The following is a 21,438-nucleotide window of genomic DNA, read 5'->3' as shown; positions in this document are numbered from 1 at the left end:
CCTGCCTTATTTTTTGAACCTTTTGAACTTCTTCTGGATCATTATTACTTAAGCTATTTGCTTAATTTTTCTACTGTCATAAATAGTTATTTGAGACAAAATGACTGCTGTGGTTGTGGGTTATTTCTGTGCCCTGAGGATCACCCTGAAGTTATTTTTGTCATGCTAGCAATAGCTAAGCTTGATTCCATCCTGATTATAGAATCTGTAGTGGTGAATTATTTCCTGGTTTCCATTAATTTATGTATAGCTCTCTCATATAGCCAAGGATGTTGCCCTTCAGAAAAGCTGCTCTGTTGCTGCAGCTGTGGAACAGAGGCCAGTGGCACATGGAAGGGACACTGAGGACCAGCCTGGGACAGGGATTAAGGCAGGAGACCTGGGCCATGTCCTGGTGCTGCTCTGGTACCTGGGACAGGGATTTAGACAGGAGACCTGGGCCATGTCCTGGTGCTGCTCTGGTACCTGGGACAGGGATTTTTAGACAGGAGACCTGGACCATGTCCTGGTGCTGCTCTGGTACCTGGGACAGGGATTAAGACAGGAGACCTGGGCCATGTCCTGGTGCTGCTCTGGTACCTGGGACAGGGATTTTTAGACAGGAGACCTGGACCATGTCCTGGTGCTGCTCTGGTAACTCCCCTCAGGTCAGCTCTGTTTGCAGCTCCCAGGAATCCTGCAGGAGGGGATTGCTCACTTGCCCCAGAAAACTGAACCATAGAAGGCAGATTTCTAGTGCTTTCTTTTCTAGAAATTCAAATTTCTATTTGCTAATAGAAGCCAGTTCTGTGTTTGCAGGTTTTTTTTCCTAATTCATGGATCCATTCTTCAAATGTGCAAGATTTTCTTTCATCTAATCGTGCCAGTTATGTAGCCCTTGTAAAAATGCTTTGAGAGGATGTGACTCACCATACAGAAAATGTATTTTTAACCTGTAGGGTTGAACAGTAATGTACCATATACTTTAAATCACTGTTGAATAAACCTTTGTTCACTGTGTTGGCAGAGTTTTTTCATCCTCAGAGTCAACTGAGGTAAATGATGGACAGTTTAAGCAACTTATCTACTGTTTAAAGTTTTACAGTGAATTCCTCCTTTCATATTGGATAGCCAAATCAGTTCATTAGGACAAAGACTGTCCATGTTGAAGAAGAGAAGAAAATTCTAACATTGGGTATCAATATGTTTTAGATTTTTATCACTGTAGACCCACACAGTGTGTTCATTAAACTGACAAAAAGAGGTCTCATTATACAGGGCTTTCATATGGGAGGTGTAGATTTCTAGGGTTGTTTTAACTAATGAATTTGTCTTGCATGTGAAAGGACAACTGAGTATGAAATCAATTTGGCCATGCCTTAAAGTGTAGTATTTCTTAGTTCTGCATTGATTAAATGAGAGCATTAATATGTTACAGATTGCAACTGTAGCAAATGCCAATTTGTTTTCTTCCTCAAGACCACATATCTCATCATCTAAGTATTGTCAATTTGCAAATTGCAGAAAAATGTAGAATTAGATTGCACTGCCTAATCCTCTTAGCATTAGGGTAAGACATGTTTTATTATGAGTAAGTTGTTTGCTGTCTAGTGAGATCAAAACTTTGCTGGGAGCCATGGTCAGGGGATTTTATCTAGGGGTTTGTGCACAAATTATGTGAATGAAACACCATTTATATACTCCTACTGTTGGGTTTAAGCAGTACCTTTGAGGATGTGGTTGGTTGGTTTGGCTGCCTTGCTGGCAGATGTCCTGGGTTGATTTTCTGCAGTGTCTGGGAGGGGCACAGGCAGGACCCAGGTGTTGTTCTGTCCCAGCTCATGTCGGGGCTGGGGCTGGGGAAGGGACTGTCTTGCTTTGGAGAAGGGGGTTCCTTCCTGCAGAGAAATGTGGTGGGCACAGTGGTCCCGTGGGTGTTTTGTTTATTGTCAAGGGTTTCCCATGTAAATCTTTTCTTTGACCTTTTGTTCTTAATTTTGTTGTTGTTGCTGTTCATTTTCTTATCTCACTGCTGTTTCCAGAAAATCATTCTTGTCTCGACCCATGATCTTTGCCTTTTGTACTTCCACTGGGAGAGGGAGGGGAAGCAAGTGGCACTGTGGTTCTAGTGGGAGCACTAAAGAAAGAAAATGGGACAACTTTGAAGGAATATTCTGCTCCAAAGGTTTGCAAGCTCATGAATGAGGAGTCGAGGGGAGTTGTAGTGGAATCATATTGTTAGTCCTGAGGTGGTTAGGAGAGCAGCTCCCAGTTGAAGGGGAAGGGGGCAAGTGAGTGGCAGTGCTGTGGTTTTGCTGAGAGCACTAAATTGGACAATACTGTGCCTAAATCACCACAGTGAGAGTGAAGTGTGATTTGAGTCATCAGCCTTTGGAGTCTCACAGTTATAAACAGGTGGCCCTGTGGCTGCTCACACAGGACCCACAGCTGCCATGAGGTGGGTGAGCTGAGACAGTTCTGTCATTAATCTTTGGCTTGAGATAGTGGCCTACAATATATGCTGTGTCTCAGAGGTCTAACATCTTGTTTTCTAGTTGGCATTACCTCAGAAAGTCTGTCTTGCAGGTGAGAGAGAGAACTTGTGTTCAGCTGGTGACCTCCTGGCTCTTCTGCACCCACCAGCACCCTCCTGATTCAGTTCTGCTGCCTCTCTGAGTGTTTAATGAGCTTCCCCAGTTGACAGCAGACCAGAATTTTGAGGAACTGCCACATAGTAGGCATAGTAGATGGTCCCAGCCAGCAAGACTTGGATTTCTGGCAGCACAAACACAGTTCAAGAAGAGCCTGATGCCTTGTGAAGGCTGCCCTAGAACAGAGGCTGCACAGAGTTACAGAATAAAGCAGGGATTTATTAAAAGGATCTCCTCAATGATCCACTTTGGGCAGCACAAGAGCCCAGCCAGGGCTGCACCCAAAATGAACCAAAATGGTCCCAAAATGCACGACCGGGCACGGGGTCTGTCACTGTGATCAGTTCTGCTCCATTTGCACATTGCAGTTCATTGTCCAATTCCAGGCCCACCCTGCTTGTTTTTCTCTCTCCAGCCCACAGTGTTTGTGCTCCTGGGCTGAGATTTGGATCATTTGTCCTTGGTCCCCAGATGGAGCAGGAATTGTTTTGTCTCCCTGCTCTGTGCACAGAGCTCACCATCCCCTCATGTGAAGCCCAGACCCACACACTAAAGCAGCACAGAGTCTGAAAAATATAAAAGCTCAAATCTGAGGCATGGCCAGGAAAGATAAAATCCAGGGGCTGTAGCTGAAATGGCTTTTCTAAAGAGTGAACTGCTCTAAGTCTACACCAGTGTACAATTTCCTCCTTTTCTGAATGCTCAGGTGAGACAGTCTTCTTTTATGAGGTTCATATTTGGCTCATTTAATTTGCTTTTGATTTCATCCATTTGTGTTTGTGGTTAAAGTGATCAATTCAGTCTTTTGAGATGTGCATTTTCAGAGTCAAAGTCAGCTGCCTTCCGTAACTGCCCTTCCCTGTGCTTTATTTTCTGTTATTTCACAATAACCACAGTTTACTCCTGTTTGCATAGAGCTGCTGTTGGACTCTCCAGTGCTGCACTGGCTCCTTACATTTGCCTTCATTGATCAGTTTTCTTCTGACACACTGATGACATTACTGAAAGCTTTTGTGTCTCTTGTTACAGCTGCAGCATAATTCTGTGTCTTGGTGTTCTGTGGTGGTGTCTCTTGGTGTTCTCCAGCCACACAGGAGCTCAGGCTTTTGGCTTCTTAGAATCTTCATTGATTGATTTCACTTTGTCATTTATATATTTTCTTCTGTATAAATTTGTATTTTACTTCCATTGTAGAATTATTTCTGCATTGCTCTACCTAAGTGATCATTTTTGAGATGGTGATGATTAAATTGAAAATCTGCCCTTTTGATACTTTCTTGTTTCCAAGTGACCAATTTTATTTTATAATGATGCACTGTTCTGAGACTGGTGGGTGGCTTTTTGTCTTGAATTTTTTTACAGTGATTTCCCATTAATACCCATAATATTGAATACCATACAGCTTGTCCTTGTTGAATGTTGGAATAAGTTTGTGATTTGAGCTACTAATCTTCTCCTTATTAGGGTTTTATAAGTTTATGAGCATGTGTTTATGAAAAAGAGAAACATAGGGGTTTTTTCTGCTTTCCCAGGACACAGGAGGACCCTTACATAATTAAAAGTGACTTCTAAATAATTTTTTTAAACTGGATTTGTGCTTTCATTGGTCCCTTCTGAAGTATACAGAATGGTTAATAACCTGGAAAAATTTAATTTTATTCCTTCAAAAATGTAGGAAAAGGAACTGTTGCCCACATAACATTGTTTTGAAGAACTGTTGGGAGCTTGAAGCATTTTAATTCTCTTAAATGCCCTAACTGGAGAGCCAACAGTCCTGAGCAGACAGAAATATCCTTGATGCAGAACACTCCTTAGGCATTTAAATTGTTAGCAAAAAACCCTTTAAACAATGCTTGAAAATCCATTTGTGTTCCACCTAATTACTCAGCTGCTTGCTCTATTTGCCACTGTGGTGTTATTGTTTAGAGAGCCTCAAAATCATTCCAAGAATACATGAATTGCTCATGTAGAAAATAAACAGAAAAATAGCGAAGTGTCAGAGGCCAAGGCGAGCGTGGAGCTTCTGCTGTGCCTCTTGTGCAGATTGGAGAAGACATGGAGAGGTCATTTTCCCTTTCAGCATCCTCTAAGCAAGCTTGTTTCTCTCATGGCCACCTTCTGTGCACACAAAAGTGGGAAGGCACGAAACAAAGGATGAAATCTGCAATTTGCTGGGCTTCATTTCATTGAAGGGTGTTTGAGGAACAAAGTAAAAATCACAGAGTAATTTGGAATGGATGCCTGGAGGTCAGTCTGGTCCACCCCACAGTCACAGCAGTGAACTGATAACCCAGCATTTTATTGTTGCCAAAAGAAGGGTGATAAGCATGTCCAAACATACTGTTATACTGGCTTCTGACATTCTTGAAATTATGTATATGGTTTGGTTTCATGTATTGCAAAATTAAATGCATTCTTCTCACTGGGGTCTCTGTTGAATTCCCATACAATACTTGTTTTCACTTTACTTCCTCAGAGAATACACAGTTAAAAAAAGAAAGAGTATTTAGTCTCTGCTGTTGTGGCTGGCTGCTTTTTAATATTAATATCTTTGGGTTTTTTTAGATTTAATGTGAACAACAAAATTCTTCATCCTGAAATTGCAGAATGGTGAGTAACATAAAATCTTTCTCTTTGAGTAGTGTTGAACATGTTTATACTGTACCATTGCTTCAGAGGGATTCCCTCAGCTGAAGCCTCCTACTTTACCACAGGACTTTTTATTTTAAATTTATTTCATGTTATGGACTGGAAATAATGGACAAACTTAATAATAGGGCAAGGTAACAACATTGAAAACCAAAGAATTTATGTAACATTTCTTTAGCATTTTATCTGGATACACATTTCTCTAGGATGTGTTAAAGTCACATTCATGTAAATATGAATTTGTATCAATGGGAAAAGAACTGAGGAGAATTTATGTTCTAGCAACAGAAATCAAATGTAGATCAAAGCTCTGTCTAAACAGGTAGTATTTAATTAGGTGTTATTTCTTCTCCAGGATTTATTTTAACAGCCTTAATTTTGTTGAATTATTATTCATATAACTGTACTTTGTAATTCTTGGGAAATTCTGCTGTAGCCTATCTGAAACAAACAAATTGGATGTGTTACTAAGTGCAAAGCTGCTCCATTTTATTATTTTTCCTCTTCTGGTCAACATTGCTCACTTTGTCCACAGGATTGCTCCAACTAAGGCTCTCTAGTTTTCCATTTAGAAAATTACTGAAGAAACATAGTAGTGGATGAAAGAACACAGTAGTGGATTTTTGTTAATGAATTAGGTTTTTATCTGAGCTTTTTTTGAGTGCATTAATCTAGAAATGAGGAAGCAAATCCTTAGTTAAGACAGATAAGCTTAAAATACAAAGCACAGGTTGCAGGGTATTGCATTGCATGCTACTACATTTTATGTTTTTAATGCTTATTTTCAGCACATATGCTGAGAACCATCTTCTGCTGTCTCCATCTACAGCTAATTGCCAGCTTGAAAACTGTGGAGATGTTATTTGAACATCAGTGATTTTTGGAACATTTAGAATTGTTAAAAGGTCGCATATCTGTTGTGGCAGATATTTTCCATTGCTTGGCAGGACATAAGGCTGCAGAAGGGAAGTGGGGAGGTTTTGTGCAGGCATTGTTCCATCCCTGAGTTTGGGTGTGCCTGGAGCTGTGCTAGTGGACCCATTCTGCTGTGCTGAGTGTCAGGGGGCTGATCTTTAGATCCTGCCTATTCTAGAATTTGTGCCATTCCCTTTCCTAAACAGAGAAGTTATGTTATGGGCTCAATTTCTGAGTTTAAGAGGGGTGAGGAAGAGGACTTGGAGAGGGCCTGTCTGACTTCTAAGCTTTTCACAGCTTAGAAGACACAGCAGGACAGCAGGGACAGAGATGGCATTTTAGCTGCAGAAGGCTGTGGAGCAGGGCTACAAGCTTTTTCCCAAGGTAGCTTTCAGCCTGTTTCCATCCACCTTACCAAGGTGTCAAAAGCTTTTCTCCTCTGTGGTTTCAATTAAAGGGTGATTGAATCTTCTTCAGGAAGCTCAGGTAAGGACAAACATCAGGTCAGTGCCCTGGAGGTTGTGCTGAGAGAGGTGGAGCACTGAGGCAGTGAAAAGGCAGCACCTGGAGCTGGGCTGGAAGGAATCATCTCTTCAGTGAACTGTGAGAGTCAGCCTGAATTCTGATTCAGTTCATCCTGCAGCCTGAATTCTGATTCAGTTCTTCCTGCAGCCTGGAATTGTGATTCAGTTCTTCCTGCAGCCTGAATTGTGATTCAGTTCTTCCTGCAGCCTGAAATTCTGATTCAGTTCTTCCTGCAGCCTGGAATTGTGATTCAGTTCTTCCTGCAGCCTGGAACTGTGATTCAGTTCTTCCTGCAGCCTGGAACTGTGATTCAGTTCTTCCTGCAGCCTGGAATTGTGATTCAGTTCTTCCTGGAGCCTGGAATTCTGGTTCAGTTCTTCCTGCAGCCTGGAATTGGGGTTCAGTTCTTCCTGCAGCCTGAATTCTGATTCAGTTCTTCCTGCAGCCTGGAATTCTGATTCAGTTCTTCCTGCAGCCTGGAATTGGGGTTCAGTTCTTCCTGCAGCCTGACTGAAGGGGGATGCTTGCTATGCACCTTCCCTACACCTGGCTTTCAAGGAAGGGGAATTCTAAGTAGAGAGAAAGTTCAGATTTGTATTCAGAGATGTTTTAAAAGGTTTTACTGAGTTAGGTGGCTTTCCTTTTAAGTCAGAAGTATGTTAAAGATGGTTGTTAGGATTTAAGTGTCTGGTGAAATTAAAATGTGAATGGCAGGTCATATTAAAGCTCACTAAAGTAGAAATCTCCTTGGAATGTCAAGTTACCAGCCAAGGAAGTTTGTTTGGAAAGCAATATTTTTAGAGTTAAGAACATTTTTCTTTTAGGAAGATGAATTCTTGTGGGTTATATTCTGGGGTAAGAAATTGCATCCTTTGAATCATCTCCTTGCAGGGATGCATTTCATTTCAGATTTGGCAAGCTCTGAACTACTGTGTTTTACATGGTACTTGTCAGAAAAACTTTGCTCTATGCCATGCTGTCAAGCTGCCAGCTAGAGATGAAATGGCTGAGCTTTCTGAACCAGCCAGGGGGAACTGGGAGCTACAAAAGGCAACTCTGGCATTATACAGTCTTCTTATAAAATGCAGAAAAAATGACAAGAGGCAAAGTGTTTGTGCTTAAGGATCTGTTGCCTCTCTTGCTTAATTTTTCAAGATCTCATTATTTTCTGACTTGATATGGAACTTAAAGATAAAACAGAAGAATTCAACCTTACACTGGATTTCAGCAGTTTGCAGATGGCGTTTTGTTAATTTTTTTTCATTTTATTGAGTGGGTGTATTTTCAAACAAATTTTAAAACTTTAATTTTAAATTTAAAGGCTTCCACTTCAAATTTCATGGCGAATGGATATGCTAAGTATTGATTCCAGTGTTTTGAAAAGAAGATGCCATGTAACAGAAGAAAGAATTCAAACTTGTCTAAATTATCTCCTTAGCAATCAGGAGGTTTTTTGACACCAACACTTAGCCAAATGGCCTTTTGTTCCTGTAATTTGCCAGTGTCTACCATAATCTTGTTGTTGCTAGAAGTAAACATTTAGTAATTTGCATCTTTGTGCCTGTATACACTGTGTTTTCCTGTAAACCCAGTGAAAATGAACTTTGATAGTTTTATGTGGGAGATTTCATATGTTCTGTTTTTTGCATTATTTTGATGGAAAGCTATAAATATCTCTTAGTGAAAACTGATCTGTATGTTAATATCTTAAAACTGTGCATTTGTTTTTGTGTTTTCAGAGGTTTTTCTATCTATGCTGTAACCCCCTTAACATTTTTTTGAACTCCTGTCTTTGGTGTTCATGCACCTGTCTCAGAATTGTGCTGTGATGCCTCTCCTTTGCATATGGGCATTGCTGTGTTTGCTGGATTTGATGCTAATTCAGTCAGCAACTCTTTATGCATTGCAGAAGAACAGAAATGTATCAACTGTGATAGAGAAATTTCTATTAATAAAATGTGGAAAGGTAACAGCAGAGGTGAGAAAGGGTAAAAATAAAGCAGGCCTGTGAAGTCTGCCCACATGGGCATCATCTTTATGTATTAGGTTGTCTGTAAATCTAAGATTTCCAGAAGGAAAAGGAGAAGTGGACATTCCCAGGTGTTTTCCATGTGTGTCACAGGAAGGAGACATTGAGGTTGCACACATGTACCAAAAGGCAGCAAAACAAGCCAGCTGATAAAGCACTCATCTGATAATTGGAAACAAATACTTCTGGCAGCATTATCAGAGCTGCAGAATGCTCATAGAGAACCAATTTATGTAGCTTTGAGGAGAGCACTGGTTTAGGAAAATACAGTTGAGTTATGTGAGTTTCAGCCTCATAATTGCCTCAGATTCTATGTGCTCTTCACCACTTGATTAGGTCATGCATGTAATTTGCTATCCAGACATTTAAAATGCCCAAATGCACTTTCAGGATTGAAATGTCTCTTGTTTATATTAAAGTTTCTCTGTCCTGCTGGATGGCTGACGTGGGCGAAAAGACCAGCTGCTCATATGGCTAAGTGAAAATAAAAGTAGAAAATGTGTGGAAAAGGAGAATGAGGAAGAAGAAATGTTTTTGCACTGGTGAAATGAGGGGGAAAGGGTGAAAGTTACAGGTCAGTCCTGACACTCAGAGACTTGTGCTTTTATTTCAACTATATTGCAATGAGTGGCCGCCCTCCTAATCTGAGGAGTGCCTTACATGTGCAATCTGTACATTGGGGCAATTTGCATTAGCTGGAGCCTGGAAGTTATTTGTTCCCATTAAAATATTAATGCATTTATAAATTTATATATAAAATGCATTTATAAAGCATTAATGCAATATGCTGTAACTGGTCTAGGAGCTGTTTTTAATAGAATGCTGAAGTTTACATTAATGAAGAAGGTGGGATTTTCTTCCTGTCCTTATTTTGGAAGTGGGGGAGAACTTCATGAGAACTGTGGACGCTCATCATAAGATTGCCCTGAAGTGCCAAGCACTGCTGCAAACCTGGCTTGGGAGGGTGCTGCCTTTTGCACTGTCCAGACAGTGAGAAAGGGGTGAAATCCAGGCCAGGCATGATGTGGGAGCTCCATCAACAGCACCACTGTAACCCAGGAGCCCAGGGTCTGCTGATCCTGTCCCCTGCACAATCCTCCCTCTCCTTCCTTCTCTCCTTCACTCCTTGGCTAGTGGTTTTTGTTTTGTTGGTCTCAGAATGACTAAATATTTTCTGTGAAGTATTTCAGTGCCTGACCTTGTGTAAATGAAGGAGCTGCATTGCATAAATAGTCAGTCTGAGACTGAGCATGAATTTCTATTTTCAAACAGATACCTGAGAAGCTGTGATCTAATACAAATACATTGTGTGATCTAATACAAATACATTGTGTGATCTGATACAGATACATTGTGTGATCTAATACAAATACATTGTGTGATCTAATACAAATACATTGTGTGATCTAATACAAATACATTGTGTGATCTGATACAGATACATTGTGTGATCTAATACAAATACATTGTGTGATCTAATGCAAATGCATTGTGTGATCTAATACAAATACATTGTGTGATCTAATACAAATACATTGTGTGATCTAATACAAATACATTGTGTGATCTAATGCAAATGCATTGTGTGATCTAATACAAATACATTGTTTGATCTAATACAAACACATTGTGTAATCCAATACAAATACATTGTGTGATCTAGTACAAATACATTGTGTGATCTAATACAAATACATTGTGTAATCCAATACAGATACATTGTGTGATCTAATACAAATACATTGTGTGATCTAGTACAGATCTGACACAAATACATTGGGTGATTTAGTACAAATACATTGTGTGATCTAATACAAATACATTGTGTGATCTAGTACAGATCTGACACAAATACATTGGGTGATTTAGTACAAATACATTGTGTGATCTAATACAGATACATTGTGTGATCTAATACAGATACATTGTGTGATCTAATACAAATACATTGGGTGATCTAATAGAAATACATTGATCCTGAAGTCTTGTGCCCAAGCCCAGGGAAATGGTTTCTAACACTGTTTGCACTTGCTGTGGAGCAGTTACTAACTTTTATTACCAGCATATTGCAACAAAGAGATCAGACAGCTGAATTATGAAACAACCTATTTTTCGGGCAATTGCAGATCATGGATATGTACTTTATACTGAAGGTAATATAAAGGCACATCAAACAAGTATTAAATTACCCTGCTAGCACATGCAGTCTTCCAAGAAATAGGATTAAAAAAAAATTTAAAATCTATAAGCCTTTGCTGCTGCCTCATTCTAACGGAAATATATTTGAGCCACTCTTTTTTATGTCTTGGCTGAAAGACAGAAGTGGAAGTTTGTTTCCTCACTCACAGTCAGCAGATTTTACCATCCCAGTGTAATCTTTTCACCTGGGTGTGCATTTTAAAACCTTGTATTTCTCATTCTCAATTGTATAGTGATTATTTTGTGTCATCTTCCATTTGACTAAGAAAGTCAATCCACTCCCCTCTACAGTGTTTCTGTTTGTAAAAGCATCCTGATCAATATCAGGATTTTACAAAGGTACCTTTACTCTTGCCAGAGGAGTTGTTTGAAGGGAGTGGCTGTGCTGTAGTAATGCACTGTCTGTGGGAAATGCTGTAATCTCACATCAGAGGCACTGATGGCTGGGAAACCTGTTTCTGGACTCATTAAAACAAACTACAGAGCAGAAATACAGTAAAGAGTTTTCTACAGCAGTGTGAGGAGGAGCATGGAACAATAAAAAGAGGGGTCTTGGTGGCAGTTTCAAAGTGTAACTGTTATGGTTCTTTGTAACTGCTGCAAACCCTGGAGTGCAGCTGGAAAACATGATTGAAATATTTTCATGCAATTCAATAGATGTAGTTCTGTACTTTGTAAACAGTAAGTATGTACTTCACAGCTGCCTTTGAGATGGGCATGAAAAATACCAGGAATTCAGTGTGTGTAACAGTGGAAGGAGTATGTGGGGTTTAATAGAGGTTATGGAACTGTGTCTGCTTTACTGTGCATGTCACGCTCAATAGCTGCTTTTATTTGAAATACATGATAGAAATGCATGTAGAGAAGAGTTAAACAGTGCATTTTTGACAAGAGTTCAGAAAAGAGTATCAAGGCTTATAAACATACCTGAATTCAGTATCTCATAAGGCACAAAGAGTAGGATGGGGTTTTCAGGGCATTGGTTTGTTTGGGGTTTTATGTTTTTTATCTTCCTTCAGAAGCATGTGAAAGAATTAACATCATGGCTGTAATTACTGCTGTGGCTTCTGAGTTCATGGTTGGGGTTTTTGAATACCAAACAAAGATAGCATTTTTCACATCACCCCTTGCCCACCTTTTGAGGTATTGCAGATAGGTGGGAGTTGTGATTGTGAACAGAAATTCTGGAGCTCTGGGAATTTAAATATGTAAAATAGTTTCAAATTGTGTTTAAAAGCAAATTGAGCATGCTTGTCGAAATGTTCCATTTGAAGTAGTGTTAGAGTTATGACAAATGTAGAATTACATTGATTTTGTTCCTAATGTATTGCAGAAGAGTTGAAAAAATGTTGGTTGAACCACTTGTTTATCAGTATTAAATAGGGCAGGCTGATATTTGAAATTCTTGTGACTTGCCTTTGTAAGATTGTTTTGCTAATGCTGAATCAATGCCAACAATACTTTGCTGTCATGAATACTGTAATAGCTGTTTGCTCTTGAGGTGTACTTGATCTAATCTTATTATAGGTGATGCATATAATTTTCAGGGTTTTTTCACTTTGCATTCTTTAGCTGAGGAGTTGCAGTCTAACATGCTGTCTGTTGTTCTTCTCTTCAAGTCGTGTCATTAAGACAGACATGGAGTTGGAAGTTCTGCGCTACACCAATAAAATCTCCAGTGAAGCTCATAAAGAGGTAATGGATCCTTTACTGTTAATAATTTTTGCTCTTAGTGTAGCAGTGGTACTCAGAAAATGTCCTCAGCAACCCAGAATTGCTTAGTAATAAAATAATGGAAAGGCTGGATAGAAATAAGAGGATAATATCCCTCCTATTACAGCCCAGTAATGTACCTTGCATTGCCCTTGAACTCACCGGTGCGTTTGTGATGTGTGAGAAATGAAGTGTGGGTTTGGGCAAGAGCTCACCTCAGCAGAAGGTGACCTGCTTGCAGGCTGTTCTGTGTGCACAAATACCTGAATCATGATGGAGAAATAAAAGATCAAGGTCATTCAGGCCCATGTGCAGCTCTGAAAAGCTGAACTAGCAGGTAACTGTCCCCAGATGCTGATGGACTGGGGAAGTTTTTCCATGCACAGTGTGGGACAGGGAGAGGATTCCTCAGAGCTGGGGCAGTCCCTGGGGCAGTGCTGAGCCCTGCTCTTCTGTTGCCATACCAGGGTGGCAATGCCAAGCTCAGGCTCTCAGGCTGGACCTGGCAAACACAGGGGAACTGCACCCCTCTCCTGGTGGTCATGACAAAACCAGCCTGGCTGTCACTCCTGTATCCACACACTGATGCAGATCTGCCCAGGAGTTCTGAGAGTGGTGATGACCAGGGGGAGCTTAGGTTAAACCAGCTAATGAGGTTATCTCAGCTTGTCTTGGCTCCTGCTCCTCAGATAGCCAAACTATGAAGGGTAAGAATGTGCTAAAATTAATATTGAAATTGAAAACTCAAAGGATAGTCATTTTGCATTCATGTTCCTTGGTTTTTCGTCATCCTTGAATAATCTTATCACATCTGAGAGTATTTTTTTCTGTAGAGCAGCTGCCTAGAACTTCTGTACTACAGAAACAAAGTAATAAAACTTTCTTAGCAAATCTGAGAACAAGAATCAGATTTATGACTTGCAAACTGGTGTTAACTCTAATAGTTTTCTGTTGATTCAAACTATAGAGTGACTCTCCCATGTAGGATAATGCAGTTCATAGTTTTGTTTTGCCTAAGTAGCACAAAACACCTTGCTGCCATGTTCACCACAGCTTTCACAATTGAACATTGGTATTTTGGTGAGCTGCACTTCATTGGGATATTGTAGTTTGGCAATTAAACTTGCTTTATTGCTGGAGACTGCAGGCATTTTTAAAGATTTAAGTGTTTGATTCCAGTGTAGTTTTAAAATGCATGTACTGATGTAAATTTAAATGAAGTACAGATGATATTTTTGTAATATAGGTTTCTCTGGAGATAGTCATAAGTCATAAATTTATAAATATGAGATTTCCTCCTGCTATGATGGTCTCATGCTAATATGTATCTTACAGGTAATGAAGGCTGTAAAAGTAGGAATGAAAGAATACGAGCTGGAGAGGTAAGAGTTCTTATACTAATTATAATAAAAAAAGATAATAGCTCTGTATCTGGGGGAAAAGCAATAGCTGAGACAATGCAGTAGCTTGGATTCAGTTGAGACTGAGAGTTCATTGGTGTTTGAAGGCCATTGTAAGTATTATTTTGTTATTTTGAGGTGGTACTTCATCTGTTTCAAACATGCATTTGATGAGGGGTGATTATTTTTTGGTTAAGTGTAGCATATCTCTCTTGCTGAAGCTACAGTAATTTACAGAAGCTTGATGAAATAGCTGTTTTCATTGTCTGAAGCCATCCAATAAAACTGTGTTTGTGGTTAAACATTGCCTTTAGTCTGGTTGTGTTTGAAGGCTGCATGAGTGGGCGTTTAAGTGTCTTGTGAAGGGCTGGGTGCCATTACATTTATTCTGCAATTACAAGGCAGCAGTACCTGTACTCAGCCTGCACAAGGAGCTCAGATTACACTTGTGATGGGTGTTCTGCAGCTGCTGAGAAGTCAATAAGAAAGCAGCAGATATCTCTGGTGTTGGAAAGAATGTGCTGTACAGGCATCCATGAGGGGTTTGGCTGGTCCTAACTGATACACTAATGATGTGTCTGGATCTAAGGAAAACATTGCCTCCTCTCCTGAATCAATATTTACATTAGATCAGCAGCATTTCTCATATAAAGCATGGTTTTGATCATCAAGTCCATTTGTTTTTAGACTGTACATGGTATTTTCAATTTTTAAAGTATTTGCATAATGAAGAAATAGCAATCATATGTCAGTTACTGTGGTTTCTTGGCAGTAATTTTTCAGAGGATTTTAAGCAGGCTAGAGCAGCACCCAGGGAAGGGAATATAAAGGAACCACAGTATTTGTCATCAGGATTTCAAGGTAGCTCAAAAGACAAATAAAGCCCTTAGTTCCATTTAAGCAGTTTAAATTTCTGGAGATACTATAGTCTCATGCCTATAATTTGTCAGTGCCTCAAACTACATTAACACATGCCACCAGGTAACAGGGAAAATAAAATATTGTTTACATTCTGTGTTTATGTTTGAACTTTGTGTTTGTGTTCATTTTACTCACTGGCCATGCTCTACGTGCCAATAGTGAGATTTTGGCTCTGAAAATCATTAGCAATCAAAAATTTCCCTAGAGCAGAATTTCTTCTTGGGTGCTTTTAAATGCCAGTTTGATTTAAATGTCATACAACAACTACTTATATAAACACTCCTCTGTAAGTTTGCAAGGTATATTACTTTTTTCTCTGGGACTTTCATTCTTCCCTGGCTAGCTCCTTTCACACACATCAACCATTTGAAAATATTATTTATGTGTTTCAATTGAAAAAAATAAATAACTTAAACAGCTACTACATCTATTTAAAATTGCCTTCTGTTCTTCCATAAATCTTGATGGATTACACTTCTTGAAAGCGTTTGAAGTTATTTAGCTAATGAAAGAGGTCTTGGCAGACTGCTCTACTGTGTCTGCCTTGGAGACTATAATTAGAATTTCAGTTTCTTTTACAGAATTCATCCCTGCACCCATTCCTTTAGGGGAAAAGGGCCCTAAAAATTTAAACTGTCTGCTATTCTTCTGTCTGCTAGGAAGAATAATGGCAGAGATCCCAAAAGCAATTAAAATTGCCTGTTACTGGATGTAGAACCTAAGTGTTGCCTTTTCTTTGTCCATTTGGTTAAACACTGGTAAATTATTTTAACCAGTAATGTGTTAATGCTGAGATATATAAAAAATAAATGCATTTAACTGCAACTCCAATCAGCCCTGACTTCTTTTCTGGTTTGATATTATTTAACTTTAATGTGTGGTCGGTTGACTTTAAGGAGACAGCCAAGGCAATTATCTACAGACAGTAATTCACAGCATGTGTAATTGCATATGAAGTCATTTTGGTAGGTCAGATTCTGGGTTTTCTCTGAAGCAGTTTGTTTAGTATTTGTGCTTATCTCATGTTTAATTAATCTTCTTTAATTAAAGGGTTTTAATTATGAAACTGCTCTGTAGTAAATATATTGTTCAAAATATAGCAAAATGCTAAAAAAAGTCTTCAGCTTGAGAAGTGTGTGAATAAAATCTGTGATTCCAGCAAAGTTGTGTGTGAGCATGTAGACAAAGATGTTTTGTGTCTATATAAAAACACACTGAAAATACTAATTAGGAGCTACAGTTATCTGTTTCAGAGCTCTCTGAAGGCCTGGAGAGAACTTCTGTAGATCAGTGTTTATCAATTTCTAGATTTTATCTATGTATTATCAAATTAAGTGTGGAATCTTCTGTGCATTGCCTCATTTGTTCCTTTTTTATTAAAAAGAACACTTTTAAGATTAGGGTGCCTACTTGGAATGCCAGTTTGGTTGAGGAATGATGTGAAGGTGTATGCTGTTGCAACAGGTGAGTGACTTCTGCATCAGGAGTTCTGGACACACAGCTGTTGTGTGCATTGCCCATTTTTGTGGGGGTTTATCCCCTTCTTAATAGCACTGAAGGTCCAAATATCCAAAATATCAGAATAAGACTCTCCAACACTAAAGCTGTATTAAAGAGGGCATCATGTATTCAGGCCTGAGGTTCATGCTGGAAATCCTAACCTAATGTGGACATGTGGTTCTTATATACAGTTACTATATGCATATGAAAATTTACCCATTACCATAATCCCACCCCATGTTCCCAGAGGTTCAGTCCTTTGTTTTTTCTATCATGGCCTTCTTGAACCAGATGTCTTCTTTTCTTCCAGCTGTCCTTGTTGAAAGCAGCATGCTGAAAGCACGTTAGAATGAATTTAACCCTTTTGGTGTCACTGTGATAGGAGTGTGCACAGTCCTGGGTTCATTAAATGATGATGTGTTTATTTCTCACTGCCTTGAGGACACCAGGCAGCACTAAAGCAGCCCTAACCAGCCATTCTCTTGTCCCACACCCCCTGGATTGTGTGACTGTCTCTGAAACCTCTGTGACTGCTGAACACAGGAGCACCTGGGGGTACCATGCAGATAACTGTGATTGCAGTGCCCAGAACCTGGGGCCTCATCCTGCAAGGGTGGAGCAGAGGGCATCTAAAGCAGAGGAGCACTGGGCAATGTACCCCTGTACAGTGTGCAGGGAGCAGTGGTTAGGGCACAGGGGACAGTGGCTAGTGTACAGAGAACATTGGCTAGCAGACAGTGGGCAGCAGGGGAGGGGATTCTGCCCCTCAGTGATTTCCCTGGGCCAGCCCAGCAGGGACCTGGAGCTGCTCAGAGAGCCCAGAGGAGGCTCCAGGATGGGCAGAGGGATGGAGCAGCTCTGCTGGGAGGAAAGGCTGGCACAGCTGCCATTGCTCACCTGCACAGGAGAAGCTTTGGTGTGACCTAATTGTGATCTTCAGTACCTCCAAGGAGCTAACAGGAAAGATGGACTGACTACTTACAAGGGCCTGAATTGACAAGACAAGGGAGAATGGCTTCAAACTGACAGAGGACAGGGTTAGATGGGATATTAGGAAAAAATTCTTCATTGTAGGGGAAGTAATTGTGGGGATTTTGTAGCAGTTAGTACTAAAGTTAAACTCCACTGTGCTCTAAGGGCAATAATTTGAAGAATAAAATGGCAAGAAAGCAGCTACAGAGGTTTTTTTCTTGATGGTTTACAATGCTTACAGACTATTTTTACACCTTGCCTCTCTTACCAGCTGAGGCTGATAAAAGTTCTTTATCCCTATTCTTTTCAGTGCTGTCCCTGATTCCAGAGCAGAGCCTGGGCTCTGAGATGAGTTGCTGTTGTATCTGCTAGTGTTAAATTTCACTATCTGGGAAAGTCTGAGAGCACTCTCACGGATTATGGCTCTCATCTTTCATTTTTCTCTCTCTCCTCTGCTCCAGTGGAATAAACTGAAAATAAAACACACATTTCACTAAAAAAGAAAAAATAGCCAGAATAATTTTATTTTCCTTTGGGCATTTCCTTTTAGTGAAATGCTGATGATTTTAGCTAATCAGTATTTGCCACTTACTATTTCCTGATGATTTTGATCTTTGAATGTTTTTGAAAAAGTCACTGACTTCTGCAGCAAATGATCTTCAAAAATACTTGGTTTTTTTTATGAGGCTGGATAGATTTTCAGCTCAATTATAACCTTGGTGAGTCCTTCACATAAGCGTGCATAGATAGTAAATAAGAATGCCCACTGCAGCTGACAAAAATGCACAGGAGAATCTTTCCCAGTTGGTTTTTGGTGTGGGAATGGTGTTGAATTGTGTCATGACCCTCACTGCTATTTGTGTATGTTTAGTAAACAAGATACCAGCACTGCATTAGTCTCAAGCAGCATGTCAGCCTGCTCAGTTACTGATACATCTTTTATATCTTCTTCTTTTTTTTTTTTAACAGTTAATGTTGTGTAGCCTGGAAATGCCTTGACTGCCTTATTTCCCAAACTGCCTTGCAGTCAGAGGTGATGTGTTTTTCAGTGTCGGGTGCTGCTATCAAAAGGTTACTTTTCAAACTTTAAAATACATGAGAAGCAGAGAGAGAGGTGGAAGGTGACCTTTTCCTGCATTTTAAAAACCTCAGTGCAATCCAGTAATTTTTCCTTTGTTTCTGCAGGCCTGTGTGGTAGGACAGGAGTCTGCCTGCTGTCTGGATGGTGTTTGGTGTAAGATGATCCTGCACCTGATATTATTTGTCTGTGTATCTACACAAGGGTTGAAGGAAGAAGTGGATCAGCCACAATCTGTTTTTAGCATGCAGCAGCCCAGGAGCTTCTGTTCAGCATGGAAGCATTGGGAGAGAGTGCTGAGCCAGTGGTTTGTGCCTGTGCCAGGGCAGCAGGGCTCATCCAGGGCTTCCACAAATGGTGATAGGAAATGACCTGCAGTGTCCAGGGCCAAACAGGCAGCTTAGTGCTGACAGCTCTGACAGCAATGCTGGCTGCTAATTGCTTCATTGGAGTGAGCTGCTGAATCTCCTGTGTTCAGGGCCCAGAGGGAAGGCAGGGATGATGTGTGTGCCTGGAAAAACAACTGGATTCAGAGACACACTTCCTGCAGCCTTCCCCTCCTGCCCCACGTACTGCTGGTCCTTTCATGTTTTAAATTAGGCTGTCACCACTCGTTTCCTAATCCAGCTGAAGTAAGGCTGTAAATAGCCTTTAAATAAATCTAAATTTAAAAATTGCTTTAGAAAACCCCTGAGCATTGTTTCTGTTCTGTGACATACAGAGGCACAATTGCAAATGTGTGCACACTCCACTCAGCAGAAGTGGGGACAGGATTACCTGTGAGCATGGAGCTCCTCTCTCAGCACCTCATCTGCTTTGGGAGATGTAAATCCCCTGCAGAAGGTTCAGCTGCCCCAGCCCTGGCAAACATGTGCCCACTTCCATTTGCCCAGCTGAGAGGAGAAATGTGGGAGTCAGACACTCCTTGGGGCACTGAGACCTATTTTACCTGAGCTGCTGCTCACTGTGTTCGTGGAGATTGGGGGTGGATTCCTTTAGCTGCTGGGAGGGAGCAGGGCAGTTCCAGTACATTCCCAGTAACCTCCCAGCATTTTCCCTTTGCAGGAGCTCCTGGGGGAAGCTCAGGTGTTCTGTCTTTCAGTCACCTCCTGGTGCAAGACAACTGTTTCATTGCACAGGCCACTCTTGTGACTTGTGATTGGAATTCACATATTTGGGGTTTTTTGCCTTCTCCAAAAAACCTGTGGACTGGGACTATGTAAGAGATTCACAATAAGCCCCTCTATCATCACAGAGATACCAAAGAACAATTACAATGCTGATATTGGAAAATGGTTGCCTTCAGAAAGAGAGCTGTGGCAGGATGTGCACCTCGTGTGTGCATACAGAACATAGCTCAGGGCATAGGTGGGAGATAACCCACCTTTGAATGCTGTGTCACTGTCCTCACAGGGTTTGTAATATAGTAAATCTGATAATTCATAATTATCCTTTGATTATCTTTTTGGAAATTGAAAAACAGTAGCATTTTAATTTTGTAACATTGAAAATTGCAAGCATTATTAATTTCTGTGGATGTTTTCTACAGTGACTATTAGTCACTGCAGAGACTATTAGTATGTTAAAGGAAGAACAAGCTTTCTTCTCAAATTAGCAATGATCTCAGTTTTTACTGAATCCAGTGTGGTGTTGAGATAGTGAACTAATTAACATTGCTAATGACAAGCTAAGATTGGAGATATGTGAAATGGAACTCATTGTAAAAGACAGTAGGCTGAAATTATTATTTGATGTGGATTTTCTCATGCTTGTTCAGACAAGTCAAAAGTAAAGATTCTACTGTATGTGAGGCTTTATCTCTGTTGTAAGCTTTACCTCAATGATTTTTGCTAATTACTGATGAAGCAGAGAGATGAGAACTTTGTGGTTTTTGGTCATCTTTTGATAAGCAGAATTGCTTGTGATCATGATCAGAGACCAGAAGCTCAACTTGAAGGAAATGGATAAAATACAATTAATGTCATGATATCACACACTGACCTGAAAATTAAACCTATTTTACACACATGAAAAGAACAAGAGCAGATTTTGTTCCTTGCTGCTGGCAATACTGCTGCATAATGCTTTTCCAAATTTGTTCTTAGTGCATCCTCATTATCATAGTGTGCAAGTGACACCTCACAGCTTATTAAGCAGCATTTTTAATGTCTATTGTGATGGCTTTGTTGTTTGGTTTTTTGTTGTTGCATCATCTGAAGAGGGGATGAATTGTGCAGAATTGTGTGCTGTTTTGGCAGGTGGTAGTTTTTTGGGTGTGTGCATTATCAGCAGTATTGAGAAATGCAAGATCAGGGTTGTTGTTACAGGATGATATTCATCATAGAATCAAGGGTGGAAGAGGCCTTAAAGGTGAAGCCCAGCCACCAGCACTGTAAACCTTACACCACTAAATCATTTCCCAGTGCCAAATCTAGATTTTTTTTTTTAATCACCTCCAGGGGTGGTGACTCCACCTTCTTCCTGAGCAAACTATTCCATCACCTGCACAGGGAAAATTATTTTAATGCTACCTAGTCTGAGTCTCCCTGTCTCAGCTTGAGGCTGTTTGCTCTTGTCCTCTCACTGTGAGCACAGCAGAAGGGATCAGCCCAGCTCCCTGCACCCTCCTGTCAGGGAGCTGGAGAGAAGGAGGTCTGAACCTTCTCTTCTCCAGCCTGAACAAACCCAGCTCCCTCAGCTACTCCTTAGGGGCACCTTTTCTAGACCTTTGTGAGCCTTGCTGCCCTTCCCTGGACACACTCAGCCCCTCAATGTCCTTTTTCCTGAGGGGCCCAGAGCTGGACACAGCACTCCGAGTGTTGGGGCCTCTGGCTGCTCAGAGTGACCCCATGAAAAGTTGGAAAGTCTCTTTTCCCAGCCCGGTGCTTGAAGAAGCAGTCAGGGCTC

General features: G+C 40.4%; 1 protein-coding gene across 2 annotated transcripts in view; it reads left to right on the top strand.

Annotated features, from left to right (window-relative positions):
- The window catches only part of PEPD (peptidase D), a 150,917-nt gene that overhangs the window by 31,595 nt on the left and 97,884 nt on the right, over positions 1–21,438 (top strand). For both annotated transcript variants that reach the window (XM_064723274.1, XM_064723275.1), the window contains exons 7-9: positions 5,196–5,240; positions 12,567–12,642; positions 13,996–14,042. In XM_064723274.1, coding sequence (XP_064579344.1) covers positions 5,196–5,240; positions 12,567–12,642; positions 13,996–14,042 — 168 coding nt within the window. The remainder of the gene's footprint in view (positions 1–5,195; positions 5,241–12,566; positions 12,643–13,995; positions 14,043–21,438) is intronic.

The sequence above is a fragment of the Zonotrichia leucophrys genome, chromosome 11 (assembly GCF_028769735.1).
Source record: "Zonotrichia leucophrys gambelii isolate GWCS_2022_RI chromosome 11, RI_Zleu_2.0, whole genome shotgun sequence".
Lineage (NCBI taxonomy): Eukaryota > Metazoa > Chordata > Aves > Passeriformes > Passerellidae > Zonotrichia > Zonotrichia leucophrys.
The sequence above is the reverse complement of the archived record's forward strand: the minus strand, read 5'-3'. Positions and strand labels throughout refer to the sequence as shown.